At 40.6% G+C, this 22,753-nt stretch overlaps 1 protein-coding gene across 6 annotated transcripts in view; it reads right to left on the reverse strand.

Moving 5' to 3' along the window:
- The window catches only part of FAM13C (family with sequence similarity 13 member C), a 136,728-nt gene extending 124,182 nt beyond the window's left edge, over window positions 1-12,546 (reverse strand). For 4 of the 6 annotated variants that reach the window (XM_011216918.3, XM_019793015.2, XM_034662538.1 and 1 more), the window contains exons 1-3: window positions 11,866-12,033; window positions 5,440-5,496; window positions 1,560-1,761 (exon numbers count right to left, since the gene is read on the reverse strand). In XM_011216918.3, the coding sequence (XP_011215220.1) occupies window positions 1,560-1,761; window positions 5,440-5,496; window positions 11,866-11,927 (321 nt within the window). In that variant the 5' untranslated portion in view covers window positions 11,928-12,033. The other 2 variants (XM_034662536.1, XM_011216922.3) reach the window with 2 other exon arrangements.
- Window positions 12,547-22,753: the final 10,207 nt, after the last annotated feature.

Raw genomic sequence — 22,753 nt, forward strand, 5'->3', positions numbered from 1 at the left:
TGGATGACAAGAAAGAAGGCACTCTAGGAGACACGGCTGGTCACCCAATGCCCAAAGTGTCACAGGGACCCTTAGCAGGAGATTCAAGATCAGAGCCTCCCTGAGACCTGTCAGAGACCTGTCAGACTCTGGGGGCAGCCCTTTGGGTACCTGTACCCCCTCCCAACCAACACCACACTCTTTTTTCTTTTTTTTAAAGATTATTTATTTATTTTGACAGAGATGGACAGCCAGCAAGAGAGGGAACACAAGCAGGTGGAGTGGGAGAGGAAGAAGCAGGCTCCCAGCGGAGGAGCCCGATGTGGGACTCGATCCCAGAACGCCGGGATCACGCCCTGAGCCGAAGGCAGACGCCTAACGACTGCACTACCCAGGCGCCCCCAACACCACACTCCTAATCAGATTAAGTGCTGGGTGCATTCAGTAATAGGCAGGGTCTCAAGTTTATCATAACTCAAATAGTATTTCCCATTCACTTCTGAGACTCAACTCAGTTTAAAATAATTATAACACAGCTTAATGAATGCAGAGGACACTTTCTTTTTATTGCAAAATTAACTGACTAAATAAGAGGCCCTAATGCCAAGGAAGAAATGAGATAAAAATCACAAGACAAATAAGAAAATGACAAGGTCAAATAAAGTGTTCAGCCAAAGTTGTTCTAACAGGAAGATTACCTGTTGCCCATTTGCTATATAGGACTCGACTTAAAGTTATACAATTAATCTGTTACACGCAGAACCTCCCACATTATTGTTAAGGTTTAAATGTTAACAAAAAAGCAAAGTTAATATTAACGAAGCACCCATGTCCCCAAAACTGTATTAGGTGCGTTACAAGTATAATCTCATTAACCTCCTAGTAAGATAAAAGTGGATTATATTCATTTAATTTTTTAAAGCATCATAAATTATTTAAGGAGTTTTCTAAGATTTAAAAACATCACATTCTTTGCTACACCCCTCTACAACTAGAGAAAGTTTTTTAAAAATTTTGAAAATGTAAATGTACTACCCAAATCAAGTTGAAAAAAAAAAATGCTTCATTCATTCATTTAAATACTTACTGACTTCAAAGAACCTGATACCACACACACACACAGACACACACACACGCACACACAAGCACACGCGCGCTTGAATATTTACCCAGGGCTACTAAACGGCGGGCTAAAGTTAGTGGCTCCAGGTAAACTTGGGATTTCTGATTTGCTGAGAAGTAATCTCCAAGTTTGGGGCAAGAGCTACAAGACCTGGGTAAGTGAAGATGGCTGGAGACCCTCCTCCACTCTCCCCTGCAAGAATGCCGCAGCTCCTCTGAACCCATGTCAAAGCCCAGGGTTTAAGGCATCAGTTTGAAAGGGCGCTAAATTACCAGCCTGCCAAGGACCCTGCGCTGGGCGTGCCACCCGTGCGTCCCAGGCAGGCGGTCTGCGCACTGACGCGTCAAGCTCACTCATCACCTCCTGCAAAATAACACGCTTGCACTGCCTGCCAGAGCGGTGCCCTCGCGGGAGAAGCACCCACGGGGGAAAGGCGTGAGGAGGTAGAGCCCGCTACCTGACTTTCTCCGTGGCTCCTGGCGCTCTCGGCCTTGAGCAGGGTCTTGGGCTTCCGGGACTTGAAGTTGCCCATGCTGGGTCGCAGCACGCCGTCCCCCAGCACCGTCTGCTCTACATGCTGCTGTGCCTCGCGCGACGGCGGCGCCGGCTCCTCTAGGAGAGCCCCGGCGTCGGGGTAGTTTTCTTTATTGTCTTCATCTCTAAAACAGGAAAGACCCAATTTAGAAAGCACCCAAAAAAGTAATAAACTGCTGCGGCAAAGCGGGGCTGGCACACTCATTGCTGCTCTATTTATATGGTATCTGGCAAAATGTTTAGGGTGGACTTAGTTCCACAGGAACCAGACCTAAGGATGTGAATTTCACTCTTTAGCTCACGCTCCCTTCTAATCTTTACTAGCGGATGCATACCTTTTTTTTGTAGTTGTAACTTTATGCATACTACCACATTTGGTGTTAATTTTTCACTTTAAGATGCTTTCATGTATATATTTTTTCTCTGACAAAAATGTGAGATTCAGGTTAGAGATGGTCAGCCTGGTTTTATAGATTAAGACTCTAGCACTCAGGGGCACTTGGGTCGCTCTGGTCATGATCTCAGGGTCTGAGATCAAGTTCCAGGACAGCTTTGAGCTGGGTGTGGAGCCTGCTTAGGATTTTCTCTCTCCCCCACCCCTCTCTTCAAAAAAGAAAAAAACAAAGAAACAAACAACAACAACAAAAAACCCCTCTAAACCTCAGAGATTAAGTGAAGTGCCTGAGAAGGGCTAATTCACCCAGAGACCTCCTGTGGTAGATGGGTCTTCAGTCTCTCCTGCAGATATGTGTACTTGATTCAAGGCATGATACTTCCTCCTCGCTGGCATGTTTCAAATCATCTCCCTACAATTTTCAAAGGCCTCTAGAGGTTTAACAGGGTCTATTTGGATAGGAAAAATGCTCCTTCGATAAAATACAAAACAAGGGCCATATTTTACCCAACTTCAGTGCACACTCAAAGATCCTGTTGTCCAGGGTCCATCAGTGTGGAATTGCTGGAGGTGACAAAATGAGCTGTGTCACCTTCACACACTCAGTGCCAGAATGGCACTTTTCATTTTCACAACAAAGCAAATTCATACAATATAACCCTACTGTTTCAATGTCCTCAAAAATAGTGACAAAGCACTTTTATTTGAAGTCATTAGTCCCTCTTAAATCTAGATGCATTTTATTTTCTTATTTTGCTAAGAATCCAGGGATATAACCAAATGGGGGGTTCTCTTTATACAACAAATATTGTCGTCCTTAATCCCCTGGCAATCATTTGGTACTAGATCATGTGATTCTCTAGGGGTGACCACTTCCCCTCAGCGGTGTTTTTCCCTCCTGCTCCCTAATCTGAGCACCCATTAAAGATTTTGGCAAGGTCAGATAGGAAGCAATTCCTTGTAGCTCAAGGACACACAAAGCCAAGAGACAGGACCAGCAAAGAAAGGATTTCTATGCCCACTGTTCAAGATGCCTTTCACAAATAAAACAGATTAAATTCACTAAACTGATATCAGGAGGATGAACTCCAGTTGGCCTCTGGGAAAAGATCAAAGCAAACATCAGGATAGGAATTCTGGAGCATGACCAGGGTGCAGTTGGGCAAAATTTGGATATAAGACAATCTGAAACAGTTCATTTTAAGCCTCAGGACAAACTTCTTAATGCCTGGTAAAAGAGAAACCAACAGTTGAAATAATTCATCTATATTAATAACTGAAAAAAGTATTAAACAGAAAGTCCGTGCCAGTGACACTGGTTAATATTTTCCCTTAAGATCAATTATAATTTATGATTTTATTCATATATTTATTTTTAGAGAGAGAAAAAGAGAGGTCAGGGGAAGAGCAGAGTGGGAGGGAGAGGAAGAGGGAAAGAATCCCACGCAGACTCTGCGCTGAGCCTGAAGCCTGACAAGGGGCTTGATCTCACCACCCTGAGATCACAACCCTGAGATCACAACCTGAGTCAGACACTCAACCAAGCCACCCAGGCGCCCCAAGATCAATTACAGTTTTAAAAATTCTAAGTCACTAATGGATTTGGAAACCAATATCAAACCATAAGTTGGAACTGTACTAGTTCGTGTGAAATGCATTTCTCTCACTGGAAACAATGTTCATCCGCACTCTTTATGCTCCTGGGTGAGAAACAATAGGGAGAACAACTGCCTTTACAGTAAACCTAAGTGTTCCTCATTCAAGGAGGATTCTAGAACACTAAGATAAGAAAGAAAAAGTCATTTTTTAAATCTAAAATGACTCTTATGATAGTGTCATTCCTACAGCAATACCTGGACTTCATTTTTTATATACTTTCAAGGTGCTCAAATATTATAAATTATCTCATTCACCTCCTTGAATTGAAAAACAAGGACGGTGGGTATGGGGGAGCAAAATCATCTTTCTCTAATTACACAAATACCTAAATACAAATAGTCATATTTGGAAATATATTTCTAACCTGTTACTGGTTTCCCCGAATCTCCAAAGCAGGAAAGTACAAGTTCTGTCATTTATGCCACTACTTAGTGGAATCAAAAATAACTGAGACGAGTCTGAAAGATCCTCCCATCTATTAGTTGTACGGCCTGGGCCACAGCACATCACCTGTCTGACCCTCATCCGTAAGGTCTATCTCTGTGTCTTGCAGAGATAATACAGTCCCTGTGCGACTCCTACCATAGAAAGCTGGCTCGAGGCCACAGCTCAATAAATGGGAGCTATTGTGAATTTCATGGAGATTTAGCCAAGTGGTTATTTGCAAAGAAAAGACTGAGGGTTCTTTTTAGTCTCCCCAATACCTCCAGGATAAATTCCAAACTCCTTAGTGAGGTACACAAACCCTTTGAAATCAGGTCTTTGTTTATCTCTGGAGCTTTAATTCTTATCACTCTTGGCCTCCTCACTCCCGAAGCTCTCAAGCTTCCTGCCATCCTGAACTGCCTGCTATTCCTACAACTCTATTTTCTCTACCCTCTGTTGGCTTTCCAGTAAGTTGCTCCCTCTTCTTGGTAACATCATCTTTTTCTTAGCTTCATTTCCCCCCCACCACCCACCCACCCACGCACACACACACACACACACACACACACACAGTCACATGCTACTGTAATTTTCTTCAGGAATCCATCCTGGAAACCTGTCTGGGCTATTTGGTCCTTCTAAATGAATCCTCTATCTACCTCTAGTAAAATAGCATTTAATGCACTGCAGCATTGTCATCTGTATTGACTGGGTTCTGGCATGCAAAATAGGCCTTCCGCAATTGTTTGTTATCCAAGAAATGGACTCGAGAGTCAAAGAGACCTCAGCCCAAATTCTGCATCATAGTAGATTGGATGACTTATAATCCTTCTGAGCCTCAGTTTCCCCACCTCCAGGATGAGGAAGGAAACATCAGCTTCCCTTCAGTTGTTTAGATTAAGTAATAAAATGTATGTAAAAATGCTCTGAACAAAGCAAATGTGGAAGAAATGGTTAACTATGAAGGCTTTGCCATACCATGCACCCTTGGTGACCAAGACCATACTTCAAACACTCAATGACATGTTTGGTAAATAAGTCTGTAACCTATTCCAGAGGGTCTATGATGGGAACATTGAGAGGGGATAATCAATATTGAATTCAGCAGACATTGACTGCACATTCCCCATGCAAAAGGCACTGTCCTGGGAACTAAGGGGAGTACCCAAAAATGGACATGACAAAATTCCTTAAGAACTGATAGTTCATTACAAGAACTTAGACACAAGAAGAAGTGATTACAATTCAAAGAAAAGGCTAAAGACCCCAGACCCACATGGTTTCTGTCCTTCATAATTATGAAGCAAGCAATAGTGGATCATACCTGATACTGGAGCAATCAGTCTGGTCTTCATGTAGGGAGACTGTGTCTTCGTCACACCTGGAGAGAAGGAACAAAACCACGTCAGTTCCAACTGTCTGCAGCAGCAGACGCAACAAGAATCTAGAATTAGATTAGCACAGTAAACTAAAAAATGGAGCAACCCTCACCAGTCTCTCTCCAACTAGCTCTGATTCCCAGCGTGTCTACCCGGCAATGATACCAATGTTGTCATATCATATGATCTTAAAAGCTCAGAACCAGAGGCAACACTCTTTTTTCATCCACTGCTCTGCATCCCCTAAACTAACAAGATCTTGGCAAGGACCCAGCTGTTCAAAGCACTTGAGGGGACATCTAACACCAAGATCGGTGGGTTATTCTCAGCTCAAAAGGGACTCCACCACATGCCTCTTGAAATGTCCTCTGCCTCAGGCAGTCCCAAACCACACCAGCTCCCATTTGCCTTCCTCCACCGACCTCCAAACTTTCTCAATCCCCTTCCCTGTCACAAAACTTCTAGAATAACCCAGTGAAAAATTCCTGGCTCTTCTATATTGAAAAATCTCCAGTGTGCCACAACACCTAGGGGAATCTAGAGTAGGACCATTCTCTCACTCAAGTGTAGGAGGGAGCCTTTCTTCCTGTTCTCAGCCATTCCTACCCCACTCCAGCCTGGAATGCTTTTTCCACCTTCAACTCCTACTCATCCTTCACTGCCCAAGTGAAGTTTCCTAAGTTCAATGAACGTTCCCAGCCAAGTTCACCCACAGGCCCCATACCTACTTTAAACCTTAATACATAAATGTTTACTCTTTATTCTGAGGTAATCCCCTTGTACCTCTGGCATCTCTTTAATCAGTTGTTAATTCCATGAAAAGAAATGATTTTTTTCTAGATATACCACCATAGTGCCCACAGTGCTACCCCAAAGGAGGCATTCAATAAATAATTGAATGGAATCATTAGCTCTGGCCCCTCAGCAAGACTGGAAATACTTTAACAAGCATTTCCTGAACATTTACTGACTTTCAGGTCTTCATTAGGTATTAGCGCTGTGCACTTCAAACTCTTTGGGACTCAGGACCAACCAGTTTGTTTTCTATTTCCAATCTCCTATGGTAGTTTGGTAAAAATGCCACAGGAATGCCAAATTCCCATAGAAGTTATCAAATGCTTACTCCCTATTTCTGTACTTTCCTTGTCTCAGATGAGTTACAAGCAATTTGGGGGCCCATACTTTCAGTAGTACTTCTTCTAAAGGACACAAAATTGAAAAAGACCTGGACCCTGCTCTGATGGAGTCACCGTGTAATGAGTGGATAAAAATAAATAAATACCTACATATATAAATATAACCATAATTTAAGAATAATATTCATATACTATATGAAATCATTTAAAATGTTTAAATATTCTTTACTTGCAATGTTATATAACTTACCCATAGAACAAAGTGATGAAAGCTCCAGTCCTCTTCCCTTACTACACCTTTTAAATTATGTACTTTAATGAATTAAACAAAGGCCATCTAGATCCTAACTCTCTCTGCCTGCTGAAATATCTTGTTCCTGCTGGCAGTTGAAAAAAAAAAAATCAGCCAACTTAGCACAGTATTCTTTTTAACAAAATAATTAAATTTTCTTGCTTTCTCATGTTTTTGACTGTCAGTAAACCATTCTGTCCATCTCATGAAAATAACAATTGAATTCATAAGTATTGCCTTGTTCTCCTCCATTAGAAGCATTCACTTTAATAGATTATCTAAGCTTTGTAATGTGAATGAAAATGTTTCCCAGTAAAAGTAACTTCACTGGGGTGCCTGGGTGGCTCAGTCATTAAGCATCTGCCTTCGGCTCAGGTCATGATTCCAGGGTCCTGGGATCCAGCCCCTGCATCGGGCTCCTTGCTCAGTGGGAAGCCTGCTTCTCCTTCTCCCACTCCCCATGCTTGTGTTCCCTCTCTAACTGTCTCCCTCTCTGTCAAATAAATAAATAAAATCTTAAAAAAAAAAAAAAGTAACCTCACTAAGTAGAAAAATCAGTGAAGAACAGAAATCTAGAATTTTTGCTTACAAAGAACTAGGGTTCAATCAGAGGTTCAACCCTAGAGCTCAACAATACCTATTGTTTGGGAATTTGGCAAGAACTTATTTTTCTCCCCCTCACTTGATTTATTAACCTTTCTTTGCAAAGTACAACTAAGTAAAAATGGAAACTCGGCACCAGAACATACAAAGTTGCACATGCTTTCTTAAGTACGAGGCCAGACCTTAATTAATTGATCCAATTTTAAGGCCTATTGAATGACTCCAGTCGCTGCTCAAGGAAACACAATTCCTACGTCACAGATACAGCAAGGAAACAGATCTGTCTACAGGCTTACATGGGACACATATACAAGCTCTTTTAGTTCAGCTGGGTTTCACATTTGCCTTGATGAAGACCGTGAAGTTTTACTGCAGTAACACCTCCTTCGTGATTCTTCTACTGATTCCTTGCACAGGAAGCCCCGTACAACGTTGGCCCAGCTGTAAAACTGGATTCCACAGTGGCAACCCATATTCTGTTATCCCCACTCCTGCAAGAAAATCAGCTCAGACCAAGGGCGCAACTGGTGGGATGCCCATGGCATCCTCTTCCTATATTATAGCCCCAGTTCAGGAATTGAAAGACCAATCATCTCCTTAAATACTCAAAAACTGGGCATCTTCTAGTGCAATGTTTTTTCAAATGTAAATTGTGACCTATTAGTAGATCTTGAAATTAGATAGCAGCCACCATCATTCTGTTATTGTTTTTAGAGAAATAGAATAGAAAATATCAGTATAGTAAGGGTTAAGTGTTATTTCACAGAACATATTTAAATCAATCATGTATATATGTGTGTGTTGGGTTGTGATACAAATTTTTTTCTGTTGTTCATAGTAAAAAAAAAAAAGTGAAAAGCAACTTTATTAAATGACTTCCTTTGAAGTTCTCATTAACTAGGTTCTAAGTCCCAGAGTTCTTGATTTGTGGTTACCCAGACAAGGTATGGATAATTTGTCCTTGCAATCACTTCTTTGCGAAATTTTCAGGGCTGTTACCTTGTTCCCTATTCGGAGTTTTGTTCCCTCCGTCAACCACAAACAAGAGAAACCCCTCTGGTACTTCCCAGCTCACCATCTCCTCCATGGCATCTCAGTGAAGCCGACAAGGCGAGGAAGTAGGGGCCACCTTTACACAAGAGGTGAAGGAACTGCTCTGCGCCCCAGGCAGAAAGCAATGGCTACTGTGGTATTCCTGCCCCCCCCCCATTCTGGGCCTACTAACCTGTCTCCTCAGTTTATATTCCAGAGGCTCACAAAAGAAGGAGAATGAATGACTTGTTTCTTAGAATAATGGTGGTGAAGGAAGTGCCCAAGAGAGGTTCTCTTTTTTGACTTGGGGTAAATAAGAAGAGAGGCCTCACGTTGGTTATTAGAGAAAACGTGCTGTGCCAGGAAGGGGACTTCTGCTCACCCAGGAGTACTGTGTTCCCTGAAAGCAAAGTTGCAGGGCTGCAGCCTGCAATCCTGCGGGATTTCTCAGAGTGTGTCTCCAGAACCACTCGCGTTAGCATCACCTGGGAGCCCGCCTGGCCCCTGCAGCTACCTCAGCTTCGCTAGATCAGCTAGTTCCCTGAGGGTGAGGCCCAGGAATGTGAATTTTTAAACCAGATTGCCTCCCAAACACACACAAGCATAACTAGTATGCTTCTAAAAAGTTCAACGCTGACCTAAAGGTTTACAAAACCCAGACCAGCACTGAGCTGACTCCAACACAATCACCCATTCTAAGGTTCCCACTTTGGGATAAAGCTGAGAAACTGGATCTTTCACAAGCCCCAAACCCCTTCCCCAGTTCCTAATGATGATCAGTTGGTTTTGGGAACCATTGCTTCGGATGATAACGAATTTATTGCAAAATTCACTGTTGGCCAGGGTTCATTTCACATAGCAGCGTAGCCAGGCAACATAGGAAATGACCATGGAAAATCAGATGAAAGGGCCCTGCAGATACAGAAGGGAAGGCCAAGGCCACTCTGAACTTGGAAGAATTTGGGTAGAAAAGGAAACTGTGTTGGTCCAGAGCTGCACAGACAATGCCAGGCCTGGGAAGAACCGAGAGGAGCATAAAACCTCTCCCTGAGTCCCTCCCAATTCCCCTTCCCTTTGACTCTGATAGGACCCCCCGCTGGCCAAGCTGAACTCTACCCGGCTAGAATACCTGATAACATAATTTATATTACAGTATTAAGGACAACTTGAATCTGCCTCCCAGGGGCACAGACTTTTTAATTTCCATTTTTAAAAGGGTCACCATCAGAGGCCTTAATCCAAAAGAAATCATCTCTAGGTACAATTTTAGGCACTAAGGAAAGTAAGTGAGTGTGGCTAGGAGGAGGTAGGAGGGGATGGGGACAGGAGAGAGAGGAAGTTTTCAGGCAAGTGCCTCCTCTGTGTACGTTAAGACCACACCCAAATATTTACTGAGCACCTGCTACCTCTGTGTCTCAGACAGTGATTCTGGGCCTGTTGGCTTTGGGGTAATGCCCAAAGAACCAAGGAAAATGTTTCATTGAATGGAGGGAAGAGAAAATATTATATTGGACAATGACAAGTTTTAAATGACCCTACTCTGTGTTGTGTTACACCTGTGAAGATTTTGGTATGTTTTAAATATGCTCCTTAGATTTTTAGATTAGCCAGATGGCATTCCAGTTGTCACTCAGTGCCTTTTAAAATAAATCACTGTCACTTCTCTTAAAAACAACAACAGGATCTTATGCAATCAGAATTCCTGGAGGAGTGTCCAAAGATAAGGTATCAGACTTTCCCCACAATTAAGTGTAAAACCTTTTCAAAAAAACTGTCCATGTGAAATCTGGAACTGAGTATCTCCATTTTGAAGCTGCTATGCCTGGGGGTGACTCTGGGGACTCAGCCACACGGCTCCCAAGAATCAGGCACAGAAAGCACTGGGTGTTTATTAGCCCAGCCCAGGGAGGAGAGCAGCACCTGTGCACCTGAACGAGGAAGTCACAGCCTATCTTTGGCCTGTATATTTTGGCGCACATCCCCCCCACCTCAGGCTTTTAGAAAACCAAAGTTGCAGCAATCTCATTAACAGATGTGGGTCCCAATGAGTATTTTATATGTCATATATTTTATATGACATCTTCTAAAGTCAACCCCGGGTTGTTGTTTTTCAAGCAAATCCACTGAAGTGAGCCCAAAGCTTGACACTAAGAGCACAGCTTATGCAAACACAGAAACAAAAGGATGAGGGAAAGGAGGAAGCCCTGTGGAATCTCACCCCTCCATCACCAAGTCACTGTGACAGTTGTAAGACCTGACACTCACCTATCTATTCCCACATTTACTTGCCTTTTAGGAAACTTTAGCAAACAATTCCCAAGTTTCTGGACTTTCTGTATGTATCAAACTTGCAGCATTTTTTAAACATAGTTGAGTATACAACCTTATACATCCCTTTTTCCTGAAAAGCTATTGAGGGACTTTTACCAAAAGGTCCCAGACGTAAACACTACAAGTTAGTCTAGAGAAAGACTGCTAAATGAAGTATAGGTATTCCATATATATGTATATATGTAAATTTTATATAAATTACATATAATATTAGTAAAATATACTACCTATTAATTTTTAACATAGATGTATAGTGTAGTATTAGGAAAATATATTAAGGAAGGGATGACAAGAATTAAAACCATGAACTATAATTAATAAAAAATACTCTGCTGGCCTTGAGTAAAATATTATACTCCTACATTCCATGTTCAAATTATATTAGTTGCCTCAATCAACAGCTTTAACTAGAGGACAAGATGATTCATTTCTCCTATAGCCAGATCTTTGAGGTCAGAAGACAAAAATGACAAAGGGCACCCAACTAAAGTTCACTGTGTCTTAAAAATCTGTAGACAAGAAGGGGGTGAGTAAGTTTAGCCTGATTATCACACGCTGGAATTCAACTCAAGTCATTTCACATCTCTCTCCTATTTGTTGCAAATGTATACAGCATGCTCCATGAAAACTGACACCAATGTTGGCAAAATACAACAAAGCTTCCTTTCTGACATGTCAAATAGATTTAAAAAAAAAAAAAATCTGAGCTCCAAGAACACAAATCTTAGAGCACTGAGCTCCAGCAAGCAATTAGCTTGTTATTAATACCTCTCCCATAGCTGCTAAAAGGCTATTTCAACCTGTAAAGATTTCTGGGCCCTATCAGTCAGCACCTCTCCCGGTCTTCACAGCCCCAGATTACAGGAGACAATGCATCTGATAGGAAGAGCGGCTGGGGGACCGTGGAGGATACCTTCACGATAGTTGCTTCCAGAAAAAGGCATGCAAGTGTTATTTTAATGGCAAGAATCACTTACTCTGTTACAGCGGTGCTGCTGAAGGAATTATCCTGAAGGCTGAAACAGAAACAAGAAAACATCAGCCAAGTCTGGCCGGGGAGCCGTCTCCCTGATTGCTCTCCGGGAGTTAGAGCATACACACAAACATGGCATTGCAAGGCAAGTCTCAGGGCTCGCCCGGCACGCTCGCTCTACCTTGGGCTGCTGTCTGCACATGCTCGTAACGACACCCCCAGCTGGGGCCCAGCCGCACGGGCGAACCACAAAGCCCGGCAGCCCGCGAGGCTGCGGGGACAGAGCTGGGCGGGGCGGGGCGCGGCGGCAGGGCCGGCCCAGGGTCCCGGGCCCCCGGGATCCCCTCAAGGAGCGCCTGGGGAGTTACCGCGACCCCAACCCCGCCAGCCCCGCGCGGCGTTTAATCCAGGCTTCTCGGTGCCAGCCACCCCCGGGGCTGGCAATGGGAAAGCCCAACCGTTTCTGCCTAGGTGCTGAAATCTCTGGGGGACTCGCTTTCTTCCAGACGTCTCCTGCCAATTTTACAGAGCTACCCCCTCTGGGGATGGAGGCTGGCAGAAATTCATCCGTCGGGAGGGAACTAGAACCGGGAGGAGGGCATAGCTGCTGTTTTTGCTCCCTGTGTGCGTGTGTGTATGTCTTGCTTTTTATTGCCCTGGAAAAAGAACCTTTGAAGGAGGGCTCCCTGCATCACACCCGCTCTGTTTGCGCTGTCATTTCAGTCTCTGAGAGGAAGCGCCCAGCCTCGGAGGACAGGGCTGTGAATGAGCCCACGCAGGGCGAGTGGAAGTTTTATTCCTGGCAATACTGGCGACTGGGGGGCTGTGCAAGGGTTGGGGTTTGCTATGCTCAGAGTAGCCCGCCTAAGCTGCACTCCCAAGCACGCTTACAAAGGGTGAGAGATGGAATCCACAAATACCATCCTCTTTAAATAAAGGCAGCCCTGTTGGGGGAAAGGAAGGCTGTCTGGTCCCCACTTGCTTCATTCCCCTGGGGATATTTGTCCTGCTCTCTTTCTATTGTTCCTTTCTCCTGCCAGCTTGACCTTGATATGAAATGAACAGTCTTCTGTGAAAGATACTGATTTTGATTCTTGAATTAAGTAGATTCCTCAGGCCCCTTTTCAATCTCTCCACTCCCAGAAGCAGGAGATGATGTGTTTTGGTCCAAACTATATCAGGCGATGAGTTAATTTATAACAACAACAACAGAAATACCTCAAAATTTTACTTTTGGATAATTAGAAAAATTACCCAAAACTTGGTAATAAGATGGAAAAGCATGACCTTTCGGTGTCGCACTGAGGCATTGTTTTACAGATCCACCCAAGGACCGCTTAATTCTCTAGGAAAATGCACTTAGGTTTGACGTTCCTATTCACTAGTGGTGGTACCTCAGACACTGGCAGTAGGTGTCAAGTTGTACACTTTGTCCAGTCTGTCCAGAGGAAAACATAACCTAAATGTTTATGGTATTATTGCATTGTGTGACTTTAACCAATTTTGTATCTAACCTAACAATCTTATACGAACATTTTTCTAAATTTCTGGAAATATTCAGAAGCTCTTGGTTCCAAAAGCATCACTATCTCATAGGTTCCCTCATTAATAAATTAATAGATTTCTGATGCGCTCCTATATTTGTATGAGAGTCATGTTTTTAACTCTTAAAGTTACACTTTGGAAAATCAAAATTCAGTTTTCAAAGAAACACAGGTTTCATTAAGGTCCTTTGCAATCTTATTTTCCTCACTCCAAATATTTGAAAAAGTAGCTGAATAAAAGCCTAGTATGGTCTTAGACCTGAACTCTGTGGACTCTAATAAGTTTAGAAATATTCATCCCATACAGCATATATATGGTCCTAAATCACCCACTGCCTCATATGAGTTCGGGAGTTTCAGACACAGCCTTTTCACTATATAAATGTATTCACTATTTAGCTATCACAAGCCGAGGTCTATTCTTCTTATTTTACTGAGACCAATAAAGGTAACTCTATATTCAGCACTCTCGGCTCTGCTCTAAAGATTTGAAGGCTACCAGTGTTCAGAAACCCCTTTTACTCATTGTCTGAGGTGCTGATTCTCATGTGCTAATGCAGAGAAAGATCATATTTTCTCATTTAAGCGTTCCTAGTGATCCCTTTGAAATGAGAAAATTTTATGCTTTCAACTTTGAAACAGGACTTGGACAATATGAAATAATGTGGGTCTTTTAAAAATAACAACTCTGTAAAAAAAAGTGCAGGTATTCAATAATGTCCACAGAAAAGAAATAAGAATTCTCAGCAGCTTATGATTAGTATGGACCCCAATTAGACTTTAGATGGTCCTCTTATGTAATGAAAACAATTTGTTGATATAGCTGATTTTGGTTAAAAAACAAAAATATTCCAGAAAAAAAACCCTCTTATGTGGAGCATATAAGAAAATCAACCGCTTGAATTTTTACCTCCCAGCCAGTTCTTCTAACATATTAGTTTTGATCTTAAATCAGGTGTAGAAGTTATTTTTGCAGTGTCTGGGGCTTTGTTTTGTCTTAATATTTTGTAGTACCCAACTTGGAATAGTGCAATACTGATGAATAATCATTCACCATCTAGTTATTCCGGAGAACCCGTGTGACCAAACATCAGTTTAAGGTGATTTCAAAAAGAGAGGCAGAAAAACTAATATTGGCATTCTGGAAGAATTTAAGTTCTAGACCAGCATTTCTCAAGGTGTCCTCAGTGAAATTTCAGGTTCCCCGGTGGTCCAAGGAAAGGAAAAAGAGAGTTACACAGTCAAAATTAAGTTTTTGAAAGGATGTACAGCCGATCCTTGAACAACATGGGTTTGTACTGTGTGGGTCCACTTATGTACAGATTTTTTTTTATAAATATAGTACTGTAAATGTATTTTCTCTTCCTTATGATTGTCTTAACAGCATATTCTTTTCTCTAGCTTACTTTGTTGTAAGAAAGCATATAATACATATAACATACAAAATACATATTAATCGACTATGCTATCAGAAAGGCCTCCAGTCAGCAGTAGGCTATTAGTAAAGATTTGGGGTGTCAAATTTATACATGGATTTTCAACTGTGCAGAGATCAGTGCTCCCGACCCTCACATTGTTCAAGGATCAACTATATCTTATAAATTCACAATACATATTAGGCAGCAAAAAAGTATTTCTCTTTTTTTCATAACTTCTTAGCCTGTCTTTTTTTTTTTAAAGTTTTTATTTAAATTCAAGTTAATTCACAGTATTATATTAGTTTCAGGTGTACAATATAATGATTCAACCCTTCCATACAACACCTGGTGCTCATCATGGACAAAGGCATTCCTTAATCCCCATCACCTACTTTACCCATCCCTCCACCCCCTCCCCTCTGGTAACCATCAGATTGTCCTCTACAGTTGAGGGTCTGATTCTTGGTTTGTCTCTCTCTCTCATTTTCCCCCTTTGCTCATTTGTTTTATTTCTTAAATTCCACATACGAGGGAAATTGTATGGTATTTATCTTTCTCTGACTGACTTATTTCCCTTTGCGTGGCAAGATTTCACTCCTTGTTATGACTAATATCCCATTGTATATATAAACTACATTTTCTTTATCCATTCATCTGTCGATGGGCACTTGTGCACCTTCCAAATTTGGTTATTGTAGATAATGCTGCCATAAACATAAGGGTGCATATATCTCTTTGAATTAATATTTTTGTATCCTTTGGATAAATACCTAGTAGTGCAATTACTGGATCATAGGGTAGTTCTATTTTTAACTTTTTAAGGAAACTCCATACTGTTTCCCTGAGTAGTTGCACCAGTTTGCAAAAAAGCTATTTCATCTTTTTTAACCAATATTTCTCAAACTCATTGAAGACCCAATGGTTTTTTGTTAAATATATTATCCATTAACATCATGTTGAACTAGGAATTTTGAGAAAAAGAGTTCCTGAGTATATCAGGGAAAGACTGCAAAACAGATTAACTGGTATAATTATTCATTGAACAGATAAGTGAATGAACAAATGATACTACATGTTTGTCACTATCCATAGATATGAACAAAATCTTTTCAGAGTAAATGTGTATGTATGTATGTGTACATACATATATGTAACATACAATGTGTATATTACCTGTCTTATTTTTTAAGTGGAACAAGAGGAAATGAAGAAGCTGGATTTGAACATGGCTAATTCATTTACAAGTTAGAAGTTTCAATGTTTTACTTTTTCTATCAGTGCTCTTAAAACGAATATCTGAATTTCAGATTTAATAGCAATAGTTTATTATAGTTGAAAAAAATTTAATTCTAGTGTACTGGCTTACTATATGCAAAATATAAAGAAATAATGTAGTGTCAAGAAAGAAATTTCTAGAGCCGCCAGGGTTTAAGAACCACCACTTGGGTCTTAGTAGTAGTTGGAACTTAAACAACCACTCCATGCCTCAGTTTCCTCATCTGTACAATGAAGACAATAATGACCTATCTTACGGATTCTAATGAAGGTTAAATGATATGACTAAAAACAACAAAAAGGGCTATTAGATGCTCTTATCATCATTTTCATATTATTATAATAACTAAGAATATGTAAACTTTAAAGTTGGAACAGGATGAACAAACTGCTGTGGTTGGGTAGTAGGTTTACAGATGGTATTTTCTTTCTATTTTCCCTACTGCCACAGTGTTTAATAGGTTTTTTAAAAGAACAATAAAAATGAAAAGTTTACTAAATGTAGATGGGCTGCTCTTAAAATGAAACGAGCTCCATCCAGAATGGCTTTGTGCTCACTTTACAACTCTGATTTAAAACACTCGCACATCCCTGGAGAAACATTCAATTCTGAGAAATCACTTTCTGCTAGACTCTGTGGCAGGGAGCCAGAATCTTTACAATGCTAGGAAATCAACAGAGTTGCCTGCTCTACTGGCCTGGACACTGTGACTTGTAGTTTCCTGTCAAGACCCTTGGGAATGACCGAGCTTCCCTGTGGAAAGAGAGGACTCTTGCCTGAAAAGATAATTTTCCAAAAAGAATACTCTCCAGACTCACTTTCCCCTAATCCTTTCTCTTACCAGCCCCAACTTCTGAGGCTATGACCAGAGAGCACTCATTATCCAAGTGATCAACATCTGAGCTCCTGAAGATTCAAAGATGCCTAACACAGCAAAGCCATGAGAGCAAAAACATAAACTGATGGCCAACTGGTTATGATGCTGGTCTCCATTCAAACACCTCTCCCTAATTAATGTTAGCATACAAGTCCAACAATCTCCTCCTGATTCATCTGACAATAGTATGCAGATACAATGAAAACTGGTTCCGAGTGAAATTTCAGGATCTCATGAAGTCAGTGGAATTGATGTCATAGAATGGCTTGAATTGCCTTCAAAACCAGCGACAAGTGAAGTTTTGGCAGTAATAACCAAAGAACATAAAATTGACAAAGATGGTGACATGGTAATTCCAAAGGGAATGAGCTTAATATCAAAGGTTGAGACTGGCCCTTGGAAAAACTTAGGAAGTTCTTAATTTTGTAAAATGTTACCTTTTATAATTATGCAATGAGTATCAAATGTGAGGTGAAGGTTATCCTTTTGAACTATTAATGTTTTTAAGAAAAAAGTACATATAACTCTTCCAATGGGCATGATTTATTCTTTATTGTTTTTAGGAATTAGCTCACTATTACAATTATATCCATAATATAATTTAAGAATATTTTCATAATTTCTTTCCTGCTTACCACGACCTACCCTATGCGCCCTGGCCCTGGAGACAACTCTGAAATTAACTCCAACCACTTTGGCCTCCCTGCTGCTATTACAACAGCTGAACTTGATCCTTCCCTAGGACCATAGCACCTGCTATTTCTTATGCTAGAAATACCCCAGACCCACTCAAATGTGCTTCCTTCAGGAAGCTTCCCTGACCACATTCCCTAAATTAGCAGCTCCCAGCACTTTATTCTGCTTTATTTTCTATATAAGACCTGTCACTACCTGATATTTAATATTATAGGTCTATTTGTGTTATAATTACTCCACTACTGTTTGAAGACAAGGATTTGGGAGTCTTAGTCACTACTCTAACCCCAGGGCCAAAAATGGGGCTGGTCTACCATAGTAGCTACCCAACAAATATTTTTGTAATGAAATGAATGAGTGAATATTTAGCTTCATTTTTTAAAGATAATGCTCTATTTACCCCTTACTTTTTCTATTTAATACTTTGAAATACTAGTTTCTGTTTTAAGTGATTCATTATAAGTGGACTTTGTCCAAGACAAGTTATCTGCAAGTAATGAGGCTTTCCTGTATTAGACATTCCTTCCTTTGCCTTACAGGGATAACAAAGAGATTTCATGCTGTTATGCAATGTTGATGGTACTGGCTGCCCAGAACTTTGTTTATTTCTGAGGTATGGTCCCAGTCCAGCCAGAAAGAGCACTGGGATTATTGTTTGCTACAGGAAAGGATGGGGGCATTGTAGTGGAATTATTGACTTAAAGCACCCTGCTAAAACATAAATGGGGGGCATGTTTAATTATTAAGACTTTGCCTTGAATTAATTTTCAGGTAACTAAATACATCCTTCTTATTGATGTGATTCTTAGGAGTCTCAGAAGTTATCTGGTCTAATTGTTTTTTAATACCTAAACTTGTGCTAGGACAATCCCCAACTCTTACTTGAAACCCTCAAGGACAAGAAATTCACACCTCACAAAGTCCTTTTTAGACTCCTCTAATTCTTGTAAAAAAAAAAAATTTCCACTTGAGCTCTCCCCTGCTTCTTACTACTTTTACCTGTGGCTAAATTCCTCTAAAAATTAGTCTGCTCTATCTTCTGGTCTCCTGGTCAAATATTCCCCTTCCCTCAGTAGATTCTCATATGGCATGACTTAGAATCCCATCAGCATCCCACTTGGTTGAGTAGAACTGGATAAATTGTGATAATGTCCTCTGAAGGTATAGCCACTATGCTGGACATATTACTCCAGGTGAAGCTTGCTCAGTGAAGAGTGAAACTGAGTTTGTATCTCCTTCTTTTTACCATTATACTCTTTGCATGTGGCCAAGATCATTGTGAGTGGTCTAGGTGGTGACACTGTACCAGAGACTCAGATTGTTGGAGTCAGCGGCTACTCCAGATCCAGTCAGTGCCATCCAGGAGAGCAATCAGTTTGTTGAACCAAGTTCCAGCTTTGCATGTATACATATGAAATTCTGTGTTGTTTTATCTGACGTTTCATGCTATTGAATCCAACTGTCAAGTCTTTATGCCTTCAACAGACGAATGGATAAAGAAGATGTGGTCCATATACATGATGGAATATTACTCAGCCATCAGAAAGAACGATAACCCAACATTTACAGCAACATGGGTGGCACTGGAGGAGATAATGCTAAGTGAAATAAGTCAAGCAGAGAAAGACAATTATCATATGGTTTCTCTCATCTATGGAACATAAGAAATAGCAGGGAGATCTATAGGAGAAGGAAGGGAAGAATGAAGGGGGGGGTAAACAGAAGGGGGGATGAACCACGAGAGACTATGGACTCTGGGAAACAAACTGAGGGCTTCAGAGGGGAGGGGGGTAGGGGACTGGGATAGGCCAGTGACTGGTATTAAGGAGGGCACATATTGCATGGAGCACTGGGTGTTATACGCAAACAATGAATCATGGATCACTACATCAAAAACTAAGGATGTACTGTATGGTGACTAACATAACATACTAAAAAATTTTTTAAAAAAAGAATATACATTTTAGCAAAAATTATGTTGAGTATCCCTCCCAGTTTAATATAATCAGTACTCTGTGGATACAGTCCTTCCAAAACCTTGGAGGATACAATAAACATACTTTTATTCAATGTGTAATTTTAAAAAATTATATAAATCAGGGAAGGTGTATTAAATAACTATTTAATATGTTAAAACTTAGAATATTTGAAGTTATTTTACTTTAGCGAAGGTAAGGTAGAAAAAGAAAAAATGAGAAAAAAGACTTGGGCTAAATTTTGGGATGCTGCTAGGGTGAGAAACAGCAAAGTAGGGGCCCCAGGGTTACCAGGTAATAGCTTGAAGGCACAAATCACTTCAAGGTGAGAGTACATTTCTATCCTCTTCAGTATCCTCTTCTTCCAGAAAAGTGGTATAGCTTAAACTCTGGTCAAACACACATAGCAATTTAACGAGTCATCCAGTTGAGAAGGACAACCTCACACTTGCTTGGGCACATATAAGCAGAACATATCCAAGATATCTAGTGTTCACTCAGCAGTGGACTTCATTGTTCTATGAAGTGGAAAGGGTATTTTCCCCTCCATTACTCCTTCTACACCTTTAAAGAGAAGTTTCTAAGTTTTTCTTTATCCTCCATGGTTCCATTTAACTACTTTTCTGTTTTTAAGTCTTCATAGCATCTTTTCTTTATACATGGTCCCATGTAAACATGCCCACATTTCAACTGGTAATCACCTTATATAAATACTTTTGCTCACAACATTATTTGGCATCTCTTTAAAACTCTCAACCCATGGGCATTATTTCAGTTATTTATTACTTTCATGACTAAACACAATCATTTTATTTTGCTCTTGATTTCGAGAGTCAGGAATTTCAGAGGAGTTCACCTGGGCAGGTCATCTGTGATCTGTGTGGTGTCAGGCTGAAGCAGGTGGGCCTGAAGGATTGCCATCCAAAATGGCTTCTTCATTAACTCAAAGCTCCTTGACTTCTCTCTCCACATGGCATCTCATCCTTCAGAGCCTCACTGTGTGGCTTGAACTTCTCACAGCATAGTAGTCTGTGGGCAATCCATCTTCTTACATGGCAACTGACATCCAAAAGACCATAGCAGAAGCTGCCAGTTCACTTCAAGGTTTGGCCTAGATGGCATAATATCACTTCTGCCATACTCCGTTGGTCACAGGAAGATAAGAATCAGAGCATATTCAAGGGCAGGATAATAGACAGCGTTCTAATGGTGGAGTGTCAAAGAACAAAGAATTTCTAACCATCTCTAATCTACCACAGACAAGAACAGCAGATAGTTATAATTTTCATCTCAACAAACCATTAATCTATACTTCTTGGAGATGACATAGATATAGATATAAATATAGATCTATAGTACAGCTACTAAGAAGAGAGGTGAGATGTCTGGTACCTTCAAGGAACAAAAAGGTGTGGCTACTTAATTTAGCTAATTCAAGTAACAGTCCTTGGCAGTGTTGTTTCAACACCCTGGCATGATGTGATTAGCTATGAGGTATGTTGCAACTTGCAAGTCATTCGTCAAATATTGACATTTGTGAATAATTCAATTTCTAAATAATAAATTAGAGCTGATCCAAGTTTTTTTCTACGACATCAGTCTCTTACATGCATTTCTAACTGCATTCTTCAGTGGAGATTAAGTGGGGGACTTGTTGCAGCTTTTCCACTAGGAACTGCTCATAACCCTGGCACACTGATGGGAAAATTCCATGCCCCAGCCATCATCCATCTTGTATGGCTTCGAGGAGAAAAAAAAGATTGAGAACTCCTAGCTTAAAACATGTTGCTAATGAAGCCACTATTCGCTAGCTAGATAAAAACTGGAAAAAATCCAAATATGAAGCAATTGTGACCTTTATTTGGCTCAATAGTACTACAAAAAAATCTTACAGTCTTGCCTTCCCTTTTCTCTTTGTCCTTGCCCTTCTCCTTTCTGCCTTTCTCTCTCCTCTCCCCAGCTCTTTCCCTACTGGGCTCACAAATGTGGGTTCATGAAACTTAGTAAAATGTATCAGCTACCAATTATACTGGAAAAATAACTCAAAGTCATACTTTGCTGAGGTTGGGCAGGAATATTGTTTACTGGTACTGAAAACATCAGATGTATTTATAGTTCCAAAAGCATAATGTCTAATGCCACAACTATTTCTAAATATTAAGTGCATATTAGTATAAAATAAAATTTGCCCTTAATCACTTCCTTGAGACAATGACTTAGCTCCATCTTCTATGGACGCTATGAGCTGCTCATCATATGTAGTTAGTTTATGCACTTCCAGAGAGAGCCACATTCCCTTGGGCCCTGAAGCAGTCAGGGCTGCTCTGTTTCTATATTTGGTATCAATCCCTCAACACAGGATTCAACTCAGGTCACTGCTGGACCTGTTGTCACTGGGTTTGACTTTGCAAAGAAACCAACTAATTTCTTAATGGTCCTCAAAAAATCATTAAAAATTAAGGGGTAATATTGGGGCACCTGGGTGGCTCAGTCGTTAAGCGTCTGCCTTCGGCTCAGGGCGTGATCCCAGGGTCCTCGGATCAAGCCCCGCATCGAGCTCCCTGCTCCGCTAGAATCCTGCTTCTTCCTCTCCCACTCCCCCTGCTTGTGTTCCCTCTCTCACTGGCTGTCTCTCTCTGTCAAATAAATAAATAAAATCTTAAAAAAAAATTAAAGGGTAATATTGTGATTTTCAACCAAAATAGTAAATACAGAGTCCTAGAACCAAAAGGACATGGATTATGCCACAAAACTGATCAGATATGGTCAATGTAATGAGCAAAAATAGAATATCCAAAATCAAGATACAAAGAAAGATGAATTTTAAAATATATATCACCCATCAGAGGTATTTTTTATCAACAACTAAAATGCTGAAAGCTTAAATGCCTAGAGAGCAACGTAATATAGGAGAAAGTATAAACAGGGAGTTCTGTGGCTTGGAAGCTGCCTTGGTTCTACCATTTACAGATTCACCCTGTGCAGTAAATAGCTAAAGTTTTCAGGATTTCAGTGTCCTAATATAAGATAGTTAGATTTGATGGGTTTTAGTGGATTTCCCAGCTTTAAAATTCTGTGATTATTGGGAAATGTAAAAATAAAATT

This window comes from Ailuropoda melanoleuca, chromosome 6 (genome assembly GCF_002007445.2).
Source record: "Ailuropoda melanoleuca isolate Jingjing chromosome 6, ASM200744v2, whole genome shotgun sequence".
In the NCBI taxonomy this organism is placed as follows: Eukaryota; Metazoa; Chordata; class Mammalia; order Carnivora; family Ursidae; genus Ailuropoda; species Ailuropoda melanoleuca.